General features: G+C 45.9%; 1 protein-coding gene across 1 annotated transcript in view; it reads left to right on the forward strand.

Moving 5' to 3' along the window:
* The first annotated feature begins 3751 nt into the window (after window positions 1–3751).
* Window positions 3752–16639, forward strand: part of SYCP1 (synaptonemal complex protein 1) — a 70358-nt gene continuing 57470 nt past the window's right edge. The window contains exons 1-6 of the mRNA XM_066624674.1: window positions 3752–3865; window positions 5006–5084; window positions 5546–5592; window positions 10733–10897; window positions 12748–12815; window positions 14101–14174. Of these exons, the coding sequence (XP_066480771.1) occupies window positions 3752–3865; window positions 5006–5084; window positions 5546–5592; window positions 10733–10897; window positions 12748–12815; window positions 14101–14174 (547 nt within the window). The remainder of the gene's footprint in view (window positions 3866–5005; window positions 5085–5545; window positions 5593–10732; window positions 10898–12747; window positions 12816–14100; window positions 14175–16639) is intronic.

Genomic DNA, 16639 nt, shown 5'->3' on the forward strand with positions numbered 1-16639 from the left:
TACCCATCCTAGGTCCTTGGGAAGGACTCAAAATCCAGTCCAAAACAACATGTCTGTGTACATATAAGATGATGTGTACATAGAAGATGTATAGTTAGTTGGCAACCTTCAGTCTCGAAAGACTATGGTATCGCGCTCTGAAAGGTGGTTCTGGAACAGCGTCTAGTGTGGCTGAAAAGGCCGATTCGGGAGTGACAATCCCTTCCACACTGGGAGCAAGTGCAGTCTGTCCCTGGCCTGTCTCCCTGGCTATGGGCCTTCCTTCTTTGCCTCTTAGCCTCAGACTGTTGGCCAAGTGTCTCTTCAAACTGGGAAAGGCCATGTTGCACAGCCTGCCTCCAAGCGGGCCTCAGAGGCCAGGGTTTCCCACTTGTTGAGGTCCACTCCTAAGGCCTTCAGATCCCTCTTGCAGATGTCCTTGTATCACAGCTACCTGTGGTCTACCTGTAGGGCGCTTTCCTTGCACGAGTTCTCCATAGAGGAGATCCTTTGGGATCCGGCCATCATCCATTCTCACGACATGACTGAGCCATAGAAGATGATGATAACAATAACAATAATAATGGACAGCCCAGTCCTGAACTGCCCAATGCACTGGGACTGCTGCGGAGCTGAAATGGCTGCCACAACATTCTGTGTACAGGGCAGCTGCCGCCGGCTCCTTGGGGGAAGGGGACTTTCATCCCTTTCCCCCAGGTAAAGCAAGCAGCCCTGCAATGGGACTATTTGATTCTGTGGAAGGGCTGCCGCAGAATCAAGAGCCTCCAATGGCCCAACATGGAGTCTCTGGATGTGGAGGAGCAAAGCTCCTTCAGTTCCACCTTCCTGCTGCCCCACTCCCGCCCTCCAGCACGCCTCCTCCCTGTCCCACTTCCTCCCTCTGGCACGCCTCCTCCCCACTTCCCCCAACCTCTCCGCCGCCCAGGGGTTTGGGTGGCCACAGAGCGGCTGAGCAGCGGCGGTCCACCAGCGCTGAGCTAGCACTGGTGCTGGACCAGTGCAGAGGGCTGCAGACGTGCAGTTTGCAACACTCAGCACAGGTGGTGCACTGGCGTTAGGAGCTCAGGATTGGGCTCCCAGTCACAATAATAAAATACAGTCCAAAACATGTCAGTCAAAAATAGGTGATGATGATGACACCTATACCACCTATACCTACTGCTATAGGTGTCTATATTGCTATAGACACCTATAGCAATAGGAGAACAAGGAGTGTAATTAAAAACCACAAGGCAGGTGAGAAAGACAGAGCACATGGTTTCTTCACTTCCCCCCCCCCATCTCCAGCATCTGCCTCTTGAAGGAGCGCTGCACTTGTCAGCTGCTGTCTTCCCTAGAAGTGACAAGCAGCCTCGCCTGCTGAACCCCTTCCTTCCCATTCTGCTCCTGTGCGCAGCGCAGCGCAGCACAGCATTCATTCGTGGGGCGCTGAAGCCTTGGGGCGAGACCGCTCCCAGCCCAGTGACAGCACACCACGTGACAGGAGAAACCGAAGGAGACGTTTGCTCGCAGGAGGCGCCCAGTAGATGGGCCACGCCCACGCAGGGAGGGGCGGGGGGCCGTCGCTTGGAACGCTCAACCGCCCTTCGCGTGACTGGCGGTTGAGAGTGTAACTGAACATAACAGCCTGCAGAAAACCGTTAAACCGCCACCCAGTGCGCGTGAGAGGGCTGTTTCCCGCCTTTTTAGTCTCACAGTTTTCGGCTCACGAAGCTCGGGGCTGCTCTCCCTGTAATCGAACTGGTCTTAACGTTCCTGCCACCCACACGCACAGCTTTCGCCTCAGGTACTGACTGCCCTCATGCTTGGCAGAGGCAGCTCCAGAGGGGGGGGGGCACCGTCGAAGACAGCTCGTCTCCCTGGCTAGACCCACCCCATAGCTAGCTCGCCCCATTGCTAGACCCAATGCTGAATCATCTGCTGGAAATGATGAAGATGAGCCTGCAGTCCTTTGAGTTCCCACTTGAGAATTGCATCCACATTTGAATACTCTGGCAAAACCAAGAGGGCTGAACTTCAGAGACATTTAAGACAAACCACACAGAGTGGGCTTTGTACCAGAGACGTGGGGAGGCAGGTGAGGCAGAGCCCCCCCCACCGGAGTCCTTCGTAAAGCGCCGCTGCTGTGAGGCGCCCATGCACCCACAACGCACGTGCAGAGTGCATGCATTGTGGGTGCATGGGCACCTCACACGCCAGCGGCACTTTTCGAAGGACTCTGGTGGGGAGGCTCTGCCTCACCTGCCTCCCCACCCACCACACATCCCTGCTTTGTACCATACAATCCCTGACCATTTTGAGGTACAGACCGGTGACCACTAAAGATAGTGCATCTGATGAAGTGGACTATGCCCTGGAAAGCTTTTGCTGAAATAAATATGTTAGGCTACAATTCTGTACATACTAATTTGGATGAACATCCCATTGAAATCAATTGAACTGACTTCCTGGTAGACATGTATAGGACTGTGCTTTTAGGGCCCAATCCCTAAAAGGGACATGTATAGGATTGTGCTTTTAGGGCTTGCCACTGGCTCGCACTGTCACAATCGTTGCCATAAGGCATGTCTGCAGCCCTCAGCGCTAGTCCAGTGCTGGTGCTGGGCTAGTGCTAGTGCTAGTGGACCACCTGCCACTCTGTGGTCGTGCAGACCGCCAGGTGGCAGAGAGGTAGGTGGGAGTGTGGGGGGAGGTGGGGAGGAAGTGTTCTGGGGCAGGGGAGGTGGGGTAGGGTGGGGAGAGGGCAGGGAGCAGATATGACAAGGGCAGGGAGCGGAGCAGGAGGGAAGCAGGACTGACATAGCAATGAAGTTGGTACAACTTCAGCATAGGATTGCACTGTTAATTGCTGATGGTGACTAGACAGGAAAAAAATATGTAGAGGAATTGACTGATTCCTGAAAAATATGTAAATTGCTGATGGTGACTAGACAGGAAAAAAAATATATAGAGGAATTGACTCACTGTTTTGTACTGAAAAGCACCATGCAGTACTCTCAATATCTACTTAAACAAGTGCATCTTAAATCATTCTGTGCATTTCGTACAACTGTAATTGGAATGTAATACGTACGGTGTCAGGAATGTACATTTGATTAAAATGAATACTCCCCTGAACATCAACAGTGTTCACAAGTGATACATCATTTTAGACTAATAGACATTATTATTATTTGTGAAAGCACCTTGAGGTTCCTCTTTAAAAGTTCAGTCCTTAATTTTGATGGTCTGAGACAGAGACACTGAGGCAAATTCATTCTCTGCCTGGAATGTACATTAATTTATTTCTGTTGTACATAGTGAATCCAGTTGTTCAATTTTATACACTTTCAAGGCAGTTTACATAATGATAGACTACAATCCTAAATGTGCGTATGTAAGTCCCAGTGACTGGGTGTTACTTCTGAGTAGATATCCATAGTTTTGCACTGGCATGGAGTTGCCTGGGAGTTTGTTTTCCCCCCGCTTCTTTGTGCTGGATGGGCTTAGGATATGGTGGATGTTGTGCTACCGTTGCACTGACATAGCAATGATGTTGGTACAATTTCAGCATAGGATTGCACTGTTAATTGCTGATGGTGACTAGACAGGAAAAAAGTATATATTGCCTTGCAGTCTTAGAAAATATACATTGCTCTGTAGATCATGGAAAAGAGGGATAGGAAACAATATACTGAATGTATTTAGTCAAGAATATGACATTGACAAAATAATTTGAGATTTTCATTATTTTGGGTTTTAGGCTGAGAGAATGGAACAGGAGAAATCTTTTAAATTTAAATTGTTTGTACCACCAAGGTTGAATAATACCCAGGTATCTGCAGTCAAACCACAGACAAACACTGGAGATGGAGGATTCTTTCAGGTAAATAAAAGCAATGTCACTGCTTTTTTTTAAATAGATAAATCAAGGAGCCCTGGAAGCGCTCGTGCATGGCTCCCCGCACCCCTGACAGACTGCTGCAGGGACTGGTGAGTGCAACCTAGTCCCTGCAGCCCTCCTGAGTGGCACAATCCTGGGGATTGTGTTGCTGCCTCCTCCTTGACTCCCCCCTGCCCCCGCCCCTTAAGGGGAAAGAGGCCAGGGTCTTCAGGCTGGGGCGTCACAACGCCCCAGTTTGATAACCACTGCCTTGAGGAGATCTCCATACTGCTCACTTCCAGCATTGGATGCTGGCCCCACTGCATCAGCGCTGGTTAGGACTGGGCTGTGTATCAGCAAGGCCTATAAATCCCATTGTAGGGAGGTGCCCTCAGGCATTACAGCACACTGACTTAGGAGGATGGTGACTTCAGTGACCTCCAGGGCCTGTCTGTCACTAGAGGCAGTTAGCAAGATGTCATCATGGAAGACAGAGCATGTGTTCACAAAGCATGATCATACCTGTGCCTTTGCATTAGCTGATTCAGCCTTTGGCTGCAGGGTGCTTCAGAAGGTGGTACAGAGTTTGATAGTGTGATTCCCACCGTTAGGGAGGCTCTGCTTTTCTATATCCCAGCAGTTCAGACTGACCTACAGAGGGACCACAGGAGAATGGAGAAATTTGAGCTTACCCATGAGTTCCCTTTCTCTGTCATTTTTGTGTGGGTCATTCTGCCAACCCTAGCTGGATTGGAGTGACAATTCTCAGGGTTGGGCAAGCCCCCTGTGCTTAAGCATTTACATCCTGGAGATATTGTTTTCTCTTAATTTTTAATCTGATGTTACCTGTTGGCTATAAGTTTGAATGTTGCTATACAAGGGAGGCTTTCTAGGTCCTCACACTGATCTGGGGACTGAGGGAATTCTCTCCACTTGGTTACCAGACCATGCCTGGTTATCAAGAGGAGGAGCATTCCAGCAATTTTGACTGACCACAGAGAAGGGAAATTCACAGATGTGCTCAAATTTCCCTGGTAACTTTCACTTGAAGATAACATTATGCTTTGAAATTTCAATTTAAGTTTGCTGTATGTATGTGTATGCATTTTAAAATATGTTTTTATAATATTTGATTTTATCCAGGATTTTAACAAGGAAATGGAAGACAATTATAACTTGCCTTTTGGAATGAAAAGTAAGCCAAAACACATAGAAGCCATAGGTAAGAATAAAACATGGAGATGTTTTATCTCTTAATTGGAGATGTTTGGTCTCATAACTGAAACAGCTACTAGATGATAGCACCGTCCTATGCATGATTACTCAGAAGTTCTATTGTGTTCCATGGGGCTTACTCCCAGGAAAATGTGTTTAGGATTGCAGCCTGGGAGTGAGTTCTTCTGGAGTCACAATTCAGGACTTCTACAGTATTTAAAGTTGAACTGCTTGTCTTAAAATTTCACTTTGATAAACAGTATATATAATTGGTTTGCTATTATACTTCTGATAAGTCAGAAGTTGGTATATCTACTTTATATTCTCTCTATAGTCTACTGGTATTTATTTCATTGATAGTTGTATTTTATTATACATTGTGCAATTTCTTACTAATTTCACAACAGTATTTTTCATTATGTGTATTCATACTGGAAATAATCAAATGTGTAATATTATATTTTTCAGAACCCGTTTCACAGAAAGTAATACCTATGATGGGGATAGATCAAGAGGTTAGTTAGGCATATATTCTATGTAGCATAAAATAAAAAGTAATATATTATTAGAATTATATGAATGTGTTTCACATCTAATTTTTCAATTCTACCTGCTTAGTGCATCTGGCAGAGTGTTTTTTAACCTTAAGGATATTTGCTGGACTCCTATAGTTAGTTTGTGACAGTGACTGGTGCAGTTGTCCTACATGTATAGATGTACACTCACAGCCAAATCCAAACATGCACTGGTACAGCTAAACCAAGTGGGCTACGCCATATCCAGCACAGGTTGGAAGTAGGCTGGAGATCTCCTCAGGGTAAGGAGATATGCAATGCTTCAGCCAGCCCAATGCAGCTACTCGGATCTGTGCCAGCAAAATCATGGGCACAAATCAGAGAAGCCCTGTGTAAAGCTGCCAGGTTCTGGAGAGAGAATAGGATACTGACCTTGTCCCCTTTTAGGCCTGACCCTCTGCTGACCTTGTCCCCTTTTTGGCCTGATTCACCCCTCTTCCATCCCTTTCTGCCCTCTACTGTCCCATTGCATCCCCTCCCCTCTGCCTTCCCCCTGCCCCTGCATAGCTCAACGGAGTACTCACTTCCGCCAGCAGATCCTCCATTGCATAAAGCTCTGGTGGGCTGGCGCAGGCATTCCTGCCAGTGCTGCTTGTACTGTAGTCGGAAATGTGTTTTATGGCACATTTGTGACACTCAGGGCTGGTGCAGCAGCTGCTGTACCAGCAGATGGTAAGTTATAGGATTGCAGTGTCAGTCTTGCTGTATGAGGATCAAGGAATTGATATAGGAATCCACCATCTGAACATGTAAACTGGGGCTCAGTCCTATCCAACTTTCCTGCACTGATGCAGCCGCAACGCAGCCCTGAGGTAAGGGAACAAACATTTCCTTACCTTGAGGAGGCCTCTGTGGCTGCAACCCCAATTCAGAATGATGTGTGTGGCAAACTGGATAATCACTGCAGATCAATGGACTCATTGCCTTTGCTGTTAGTTGCCAATACCTGTTTCCCTGATCTAATTGTGAATTTAGGTCAGGGAATAGATAGATGCAATTAGATGCATGATTCCCATCAGATTACTGTATTTGCATACAGTTGCATACAGGATAATTTTACACATGGTTATTTCATTATCTGATGGGCAGCCCAATCCTGAACTCCCATGGCGTGCAGCTGTGGTGGCACTGGAAACAGCTACCACCACATCCTGTGCGCCAACGGCAGCCGAGGGCGGTACCTCGAGAGAAGGGGACTTTTGTCCCCTTCCCCTGGGTAAGGGAAGTAGCCCCGCAATGGAGCTACTCAATTCATCACCGACCAAAATGTCAGGGGTGAAGTAAGCATTCATGTCGGGTGCAGAGCCCCACAAAAACGCGCAGGATCCGGTGAAGCAGAGCTCCACTGGTCCTGCCTCCCTCCCTCCCCGTTCCCTTCCCCTGGCACTTCTCCCCCTACCCTCTCCCTGCCTCCTTGTCATGCCTCCTTGCCGCCTTCTCTCTGCCAGCCTCTCTCCTCCCTGGAACACCTCCCCGCCACTCCTCGGCCCCCGCTTACCTTACCGCAGCTTAGCGGTCTGTGTGACCTCCAAGCGGTGGAGGCCGGGTGCCCGCCTGGCGCTAGCCCAGTGCCAGCCAGCCTGGTCTAGCATGGGCGCTGGCCCAGCATTAGGCCTCGCAAATGTGCATTATGGCACGTTTGCGACAGTGTGCTCTGGCAGTAAGCCAGGGTGTCGAGTCCAGGATTGGGCTCTCAGTGATTCCTAACATATGATCTGCAGGCCAAATTCATATCTCAGAGCAATTTTGTCTGGTTCTGAGTGGCCCGATTAAAAATGATTTCAATTAATAAGTATAAATTTAAATTTTGAGTGTGCGTATTTGTATACTGTGTAGTTCGTGAACACATGTGAACTGCAACTGTGAAATTCTTACTGTTAGGTGATGCCAACTTTGTTAGATAGCTCACCACTTCCAACTAACTACACATTACATGCAGGTGTGTGTTGAACCTTGTCTGCTGATTTAAGATCAAACATTCTTGGAACCTCAAGAACAATATTAGTTACAATATAGTGTGCAGAAACTGTGGGGTTGGAAAGGGTTAAAAGCCTCCTCTGCTTTAAATTTCCCCCTCCCGAAGCAGCTTTTAATTTTTAAAAATGGCTTAAAAACAAAAGTTGCATGCATACAGTATGTGAAATTTTTGCCAAGTAATCAAGTTCCAATTCTCACTTCGCCTTATCTCCAGGTCAATCAGAGCGCAGAGCGTTTAGCTCTGAACAGTTTGTTTCTCAGCTGAGCTGTTGCTTGAGCTGTTGCTGTTGCTCAGCTCAGGCAGGCACCTCCTTAGTTGCTATAGTTACTTTCCAGGGACATTCCAGCCAAAGTTAAGCTTTTATTCTCCTTCCCTCTGCTGCAGCCTGGTTCTGCTTTGCAAATGGTTGCAAAGCAGATCTGTTTTTTGAAACTCCAGGATGGGACCCTCTTTTCCAGGCTACAATTCAGTGCATCATTACTTAATAACACCCATGGAAAGCAGTGGGTCTACTTCTGAGTAAAAAGGGTTGCAAATATCTCATCTCTCTGCTGTGAATTGAAGTGCACGCTCTCAGTTATGTGTTATGGGTTGTATGTTGTATGTAGAGCTTCTGGCTTAACATACCAGACACCTTAAAGGTGTCTTTGATTCATGGTTCTCCTCATGTCCACCTTAAAGGTCGATTTGATTCATGGATCTCCTGCAGTGGTTCCCAACCTTCTTCACTTGCATATCCCTTGGCAATAATAAATTGTACCCTTCATATTAGCAAAATGTTTGTAATAATACAAGCCCTCATCTCCTCTCTATGAAAACCCAGACTTCATGTATTCATCACAGTGTTTTCTCTTTTTATCTGTTTGAGGAACAGAAGACTCTGCCTTTGCACTGTTTTGCACCAGAAATGTGCTGAGAAATTCTGGATGATTGATCATTTTCCATATTATGTTTCAGCTTTTTTACTGTGCTGGTTTTCAATCACTGGTTCATAGATGAGTTGATGACCAAAAACTAGCTATTGGTGGGGCTTTCACAGCCAACTAGCTACCTCCCTTCCTGCCTTGCTGGTTCTTGCAAGGCATTCCTGCCTTGCAAGGCATTCTGGAGCCTTTTTCTGCCATTATTTCATTCTTTTTCAATTACCCCTAAAAGTCCTGTTGAGTGTCCCTGGGAGTACGTGAATCAGGTTGGGAATCACTGTTTTACTGGTATGTAGTTTACACTTACTCTGATAGTGTTTACAAAAAGGTGGTGAAGACCAGAATTTAAAAAAGAATAAAAATGTATCTTATGATTTTTTGCTATGTTTTTAATAAATTAGAGACTACAGTTCTTAGGTAACAATTAGTGGTAGGTTATTTTTCAGGATCTGGCCTCGGGTAAAATCAGACAAAACTGTAGTCAGACACCCCCCTATGTTTAACCCCTGACTTATCTGAGGGTCATAGAAAATTCCATGATTGTTGGCTCAAAACCTGCCCTCAACTTATCTGTGGGACTTATAGGTGAGGATCTGCGGTGGCTTCTTGGATTGCATAACCTGGCCATCCCTGATCTAAGCTACTGATAGAAGGGATGTGATTACCATTCAGGTCTAGACTTTAAACTGAAGTATGTCCTAGAATTAATAAGCACAAGTTAAGCACAATAATTTCTTGGTATAGGTATATAATATTTGATGGGTTTCCTAAAATTTACTTTTTATAAAGTTCCAGAATAATGCTACTTTCATTATCTCACAATTTTCTGTGGGACATTATCAAAAGCAGGAAGAAAAACTAAAGAAATGGAGTGCCATTTCTGAAATTCAGATTGTTATTTAATGCACCTACTTACCTCAGAACACAATCCTAAGCCTAAACCGGCTCCCGCCAGAGGGACAGGCATGCACACTGTTGCAAATATGCCATAAAGCGTGTTGCAACTACACAAAGGCCAGTGCTGCAGGCCTGCAGCAGCAAGACTGCACTGGAGGGTGCCCACTGCCTGGGGCAAATCCCATGCTGTGTGGTGGGGAAGTGGAGGGGGGGTGAAATGGGGTAGGGAGGGAGGGTTTCAGGGGGGGGAGGGCACGGCGAAGGGTGGACAAATTCCTGGAGGAGGAGGGGATGGCGGAGAAGGCCACCACCACCTCCTAATCCCTGTCCTGGCCTTGAAAGCCCTACATGGGACTACTCAGTTCTGCACCGGTGATTTAGTTGGTGCAGCTCTGAGAAACCCATAGAGGCTGATGGGGCTCAACACAGGGTAAGGGAACATTTGTTGCCTTACTTCGAGGACACTTGCAGCTGTGTCTCTGCCCACACTGGATACTGCTGTGGCTGTTTCGATACTGCTGTATCACAGTGCAAGCAGCTCAATAAGGTTTGGGCTGTCAAGTTGGTACAGCTCTTGGTTTAATCTACCTCTCATTGGTATCTACCACATATTGCTTGAATGCTTCATACTCTTCTTGATACCCCCAAAGGAAAGTTTTAAACACTGAGATGAATTCATACATTTAGATTAAACAAGCTTTATTCTTTAAAATACAGGTGTGCCACCATAGACACAGGGAATCTGTTCTAGTGACAACCCCCCTCCCCCGGAATATGGAAACTGTGGATATTAATATCAGAATATTAATAGCGGCCTGTGCTCCCCCATACCCATTAATGTTCTTTAAAGTCTTACTGATAAGCGTTCCATGCTTTAAACAGAGTACTATAAGCATTCTAACTTATATTGCAAAGAGAGCAGGCTGCTGGCAGCCTGAACAACTGAGGAAAATAGAACTAATGCTAAACAAGCAGTGGAAGTTAATGGTTTCCTTTTTAGCTTTATGTCTAGTTTCATCAATTATTCAGGCTGCTGGCAGCCGGTTCTCTTCGCGCTTAAAGCTTGAATGCTGATAGCACTCCGTTTAAAGCAAGAAACACTTACAGGTAAGACTTTAAATAGTGTTAATAGGTGCACGGAGCACCCTAATGTTAATAGGTGCACCCCTCCCAATCCACAAATAATTGAAATCCAGCATACTAAATCTGCCGATATGGAGTCTCGCATGTAACTTTTCAGTAAATGCATTTTAGATTAAATTAGAGAATCTTGCCTTTGTAGAATGTAGAAACAATGCATGAGCTTTATTCAAGACTTTACAAAGAAGCTGAAAAGATCAAGAGATGGAAAGTAACTGTAGAATATGAACTAAAGGAAAAGGAAAGAATATTGCAAGAAAACAGAAAGATTACCGAATCACTGCGAAAAGCCATTCAAGAATTACAGGCAAGTGTTTACAACATTTAAAATGTATAATTTAAAATAAGAATAAGATCCTACATTTAGAGCAAGATTCTTGTGCAATGCCTTGCGATGAGGGATCAGCTCACAGTTCAATATTTTTCCCTTCTGCACTTGTTGCATGTGACTGGGTCATTATGAGGAATAGGAGGTCAATGATTATGACTACATAAGCATGTTAATAAAACATGTTTATTGTTATGTTATTGTTACGTTTATGTTAATAAAACATGTTTATTTTGCAAACTGGATTGCAACTTAGCTATAATTTTGTTATTTACAGGGCGCAATCCTAACTCCTTATGTCAGTGCTTTCCAGTGCTGACATAGGGCAATACAGCTCTGAGGTAAGGGAACAAACATTCCATTACTCTGAGGAGGCCTCCGTGAGCGACACCCAACTGCAGAATGCAGCACATGTTCCATTGGCATTGCTGTGCCAGTGCTGGAAAACACTGACATAAGGGGCTAGGATTGTGCCCACAGTTAATTAACAGTAAATGAACTACTGTATGTTGTGGAAGTGAAAAAATAAACAGACCATGATATGCAGGAAAGGGATTGCATTTTTTCTCCCTAATAGTAGGAAGAGAAGCAGCCATGAGTTCAGTACAGTTGGCCCTCCTTATCTTCCAATCTTCTGGTTGCGTCCAGGAACTGGTCTGAGGCTTGGGGAGGCCATGTGCAGAAGGGCATTAGAAATGCTCTTCTGATATTCACAAAACCCGGAATTGAGTTTCTAAGACCTCCAGGAGACCTTGGAAACGTACTTCTGGTTTCCGCAATCTCCCATGGACACTGAGGGCCAACTGCAGCCTTCTGCATTATCTGAAGGGAATGATCCACGTTTTTGGCAACTTGTATTCTTGCGCCTTGTATTGGGACTTATCATACATGCATATTTAGTTCCTCAAGATTTGGGAGTAGGATTCTGACACCAGAGAGGCCTCTGTAGGCCTCAGAAGGGCCTTTGGAGCTGGCCTAAAGTTTTCAGAAAAACTGGCCTTTTTAGCACTTCTGGAGGCCTTTCTGAGTCTGCACTGGCTGTGCATGGCCTCTGCGGACCTCAAAAAGGCTTCCGTATGTGACTGAAGAACATCTCCAGTCATGTCCAGGAGTTCTGATCTGGCCTCCACCATGAGTTCAGAACCCATTGTTAGTTCAAACCGTGGGTTCCGAATTCACGGATACGGAGGCAGGAGCTGTACCACTTTTCAGCAAAAAAGCTTACAAAACTGTTTACATAGGAAAAGAAACATAAATGATTCATTGTTCCAAAAGGACTCACCACTGGCGTAGCTAGGGGGGGCGGGACACTAAGTTTCGCAGGGAACATCACCATGGAGTGCAGCAGGCCCCTTCCTTTGGAAGCCATTCACCTCCGCCCCCATCCAAATGGCTCCAAAGGGGAGGGGAGGAGCCGCTTGCACACTGTGGTGAGGTTAAACAGAGGTGAATGGCTCCCAAGGGGAGGGGGAGGGGCCGTTGCACTTTGCAGTGAGGCTCCATGCAAAACTTAGCACCCCGTCCCCCCTCTAGCTTCGCCAGTGGGACTCACAACCTAAAAGGGGGCCTAACAGACACTGGAAAAGTTGCTATGTTGTGATGAGCAGGGACAGTTGATCTCCCCTTGCTAAATATAAGAAAACCTCCACTCTTTGCACCAGTTAGCAGAGATTATGTATAATTATTTTATAAGTCAAATATATATAGATTTGAAAGCCAAACTGAATAAATCCATTTACCATAAACAGAATGTATTTCTATTTGAGTCTAATAATTAGTTCATCTAATCCAAAACATGCCTTTTGTATCTTGTTTTTTTAAATATATAGTTTGAAAATGAAAAACTTAGCCTGAAACTGGAAGATGAAATTCATACAAATAAAGATATTCTAAAAGAGTAAGTATTGCCAAAAGAATAGGTTATGTCAGCGGTTCTGAAACTTTTTAGCACTAGGACCCACTTTTTAGAAAGATAATCTGTTGGGACCCACTCGAAGTGATGTCATTAACTTGGAAGTGATGACATGGCTTGAGGCGACATCATTCAGTTAGGCTTCAAACCTAAGTCTTGATCAGTCAAAGGTCCTATTACACAGCATATTCATGCTGTTATTCTGCATAGCTCAGAATTCAAACATTCCAGCTCAAAAGCCAAAGCAGAACACAAACTTGGATCCTTCTAAAACCACACAGCTTTCCCCCCTTTTCCAATATCCCATCTTCCCACCTCTTTAGGGCAAAGCATCATGCCTCTCTCCCACCAACAACCCACCTGCCCAGCAGCTCTGTATTTTCAGCTCTGTATTTTCAGTGGCAGCTGAGTTAGGTGCTATGTGACCCACCGGAAATGGCTCACAACACACCTAGTAGGTCCCAACCCACAGTTTTAGAAATACTGGTTTATGTCTTTTTCAGCTTATATAGTATCTTGAGGCAATCAAAAGCCTCAACCTAGGACCCAATCCTTTGGGCCTGCTGTGCTGCCAGAATTCATGTTATGGTGGTGCAGTGTGCTTTACAGCACTTGCATAGTGCCATTCTGTGCAACTAGGCTGCCATCATGCATCTCTGGCTTCCCAAGTGGTTCTGGTGCTAGTCAGTTCAGGGAGTGGGCAGTGGGTGGAATGGGGTGGGTAGTGGGAATAAAGAGGTGGAGACCAGGGGAAGGAGCAGGAGACATCATTGCTGATATATTAGCCCCTTTTCCTGGCCTTGATCCAAGTAGGTCCAGGTAGAGCCATCAGGGCAGCATAGGCTTACTCATAAGCAAGGAAAAAATTTCCCTTACCCAGAGGAGACCTCTGGGACTGCACCCACTCAGGATGCAGTGCACTCCAATGGCACAGCTGCATTGATGGAGGTTAGAAAGGATTGGGCTGTTATTCTTTCAAGAGCTGTATAGTTCATTACTAATTGGTAACTATTGATTGCAAAGCTGCCTAGTTAGGGCCCAGGTAAGCACAACATGGGTGCTCCATGTTTGAAACTCCTAAAGTCTTTGCCCTAAAAGAAAACAAGGGGTAGGATTTGTATTTGGATATGGTGAGTGGGGTGGCTCCCAGCCTTTTTCTCTCTTGTTGAAGCCCTGTCCAAATTCAAATTTTAATTTCTTTTATCTGTAAAGTGTAATGAACCCTCATGATAGTAGGGATGTTATATTGGATGTAACCATTTTTTCCTAGGAACAATGCAACAAGACATTTGTGCAACTTGCTGAAAGAAAAGTATGTGCAATTGATGGAGAAGTCCAACAAGTGTAAATATCCTTAAATATTTGCATTTTTCAGTATTTTAAATAATTTCCCCCTCTTTTATAATCCTTTGTATGAGAACAGTATAGTGTAGAGCAGCTGTTTTCAAACTGTTTGTACTCTGGAACCCTTTACACTCCTGATAGGAGTCTTGGAGAATCCTGCCAGCACATGCATGGAGCCTTGGGGAGCATAGCTCTGAGCCCAATACCAAATACTGACAATGAACTGGAACAGGAGGGGAATGAGAAGGGAGGGAGAGCCACAAACATGGGAGACGGGAATGATGGACAAGCAAACTGGGCTGGGGGCAGATGGTTGCCACTTATAGTGTGCTTATATAGCCCCTGAAGGGGTCTTAGGAAATCCCAGGGTTCTTAGGAACTCACTTTGAGAAACTCTGGTGTAGAGGACTCTAGAATTTTGTTCCCTTCCTTCATATAACTTTGTAACTTCCTTTCCCATATCAGCTTTACACTAGTTCTGCTGTTGTAAAATGGCAAATCAGCAGCACAGGAGGTCCGCTGCCATACTAGGGAAGGTAGGCCTGATGGTGCCAGGGGTATAATGGGGTGAGAAGGGTGTTCCCAGGAGGAGTGGAGGGAAGGGAAGGAGGAAGAATGGGGGTGGAATTGGCAGCACTCATGTGCACCAATATCCTAACCCCTTCTTTCTGCCACCCTTACATGCCTTGGACTTACACTGCTAAATAGCAGGTATAGATTTGAGGAGTTCCATGGTGGTGGTGGAGGCTTTCCTGAGGGTAAGTGAACAAAAACTCATGTATAACTAGGAGACCTTTCCAACTGACCCCCCCCCCCCTTGTGGATGTGGATCCAGCGTTTGTCCTTTTCCTCTTTACCTTGTACTTTGAAAGTGGTTTTGATAGCTAAATACCATTCTTAGAGCCTGGTTTTTTAAAAAAATAATTAATCTCACTCATTTCAGTGCCTGAAACTCTGTGCTCAAAGAGAAGAGGCTTTTTCCATGCCCAGCACATTCACATTTTTTAGTATGCCTCTGCAGGTATACTTGTTTTGTCTCTCTGAACTCATTGTAATTGGCCACAATTTTTGGACTGATGCCCAATTGAGCCAGAAAAATATTGTTATGCACTTCTGTCTTACTTCTCTGAGTGGTGAAAAGTTTCAAGACCTGCAGCACAGCCCAAGTTTGGACTTCCTTTGATGGACAGCAGGGCCACTGCATACAGTTGTTCAGGTTGTGTAATGCAGATGGGTGCTACATCCATTCACATCAGAAGGAGGAATGCAGGCAGAACATCACTTCTGGTGGGGAGATAGGGCTACCTTTTTCTAACATGTCCAAAGGAGCCTTTTTCCAATTTGCACAAAGCCGCTGTATGGGCTAGCAGTGGCCATGATGGAGAGAGCACTGGAGGTTAAAGTATCTTTGTAATATTTGCTTTATACAGGTTTAAACATTTGGGTGGACTTAGGCAGCACATGCGCCTGCAAACAAGATCAGCTACATGTGTCTTCTAAGCATGTATGCAGCTACTAGTTACCAGTTCTTCATCTTGGCTTCCAGTGCCATCTTTGCCAGATCAAATTCTAACCCTCACTCTGCCTTTTCCAAAATCTGCAGCTCACATTGCCTTTATCTTTCTCACAGACCACACTAAGGGGGAAAGCAGAAGGGATGGGCCAAGATTTGGATGACTCAGAACCCAATCCTGGGCTTAGCATGCCAGCTCACTGCCAGTGCATACTGTTGCAAATGTGCCATAAGGCATGTTTGCATGCCCTACCAATGGATGAGCACCAGTGGTAGCCCAGCGCTGACCGGCGCCGGGCTACCACCGGGTGAGCACCTGACCTCCACCACTTGGCAGTCACGTGGACTGCCGTGCAGTGGAGAGGTAAGTGGGGATCTGGGGGGAGGCAAGGAGGAGGTGTTCTGGGGGGAGGGAATGGGGACGGAGGGAGGCAGGACCGGTAGAGCTTTGCTCCACAGGATCCAAAGCCTCCATGTAGGGTTCACCACCTTATACAGAGGCTCCTGATTCACTGCCCACCTTTGGGTTGGCAGTGAATCGAGTAGCCCCGTTGTGGGGCTACTGCGCTTACCTGGGGGAAGGGGATGAAAGCCCCTTCTCTCGAAGTGTCGCTGGTGGCTGACTTGGTGATGCAGGTTGTGGCGGCAGCCATTTTTGGCGCCGCAGCCCAGACAGCTCAGGATTGGGCTATCAGATTCGAGTCACGAAAACATGCATTTTTCATGACTTGTACAGACTCAGGTCACACATGCCAAAAACTTGGGCACTGACTTGGGACTCGGGGTATTACCCTAAAATGAAAAGACTTGAATAGACTCGAGTCAAGACTCACTTTTGTGTGTGCTTGCTTACTTGTATTTTCCCCCCGACGCTTCTGGGGCTTGACTCGTTTTTCAAAAAGGTTTGGAACCAAGTCAAGATGACTCAAAAAACAGCTCAAGATGAGTTGTG

Source organism: Tiliqua scincoides, chromosome 4 (assembly GCF_035046505.1).
Source record: "Tiliqua scincoides isolate rTilSci1 chromosome 4, rTilSci1.hap2, whole genome shotgun sequence".
Taxonomy (NCBI): Eukaryota; Metazoa; Chordata; class Lepidosauria; order Squamata; family Scincidae; genus Tiliqua; species Tiliqua scincoides.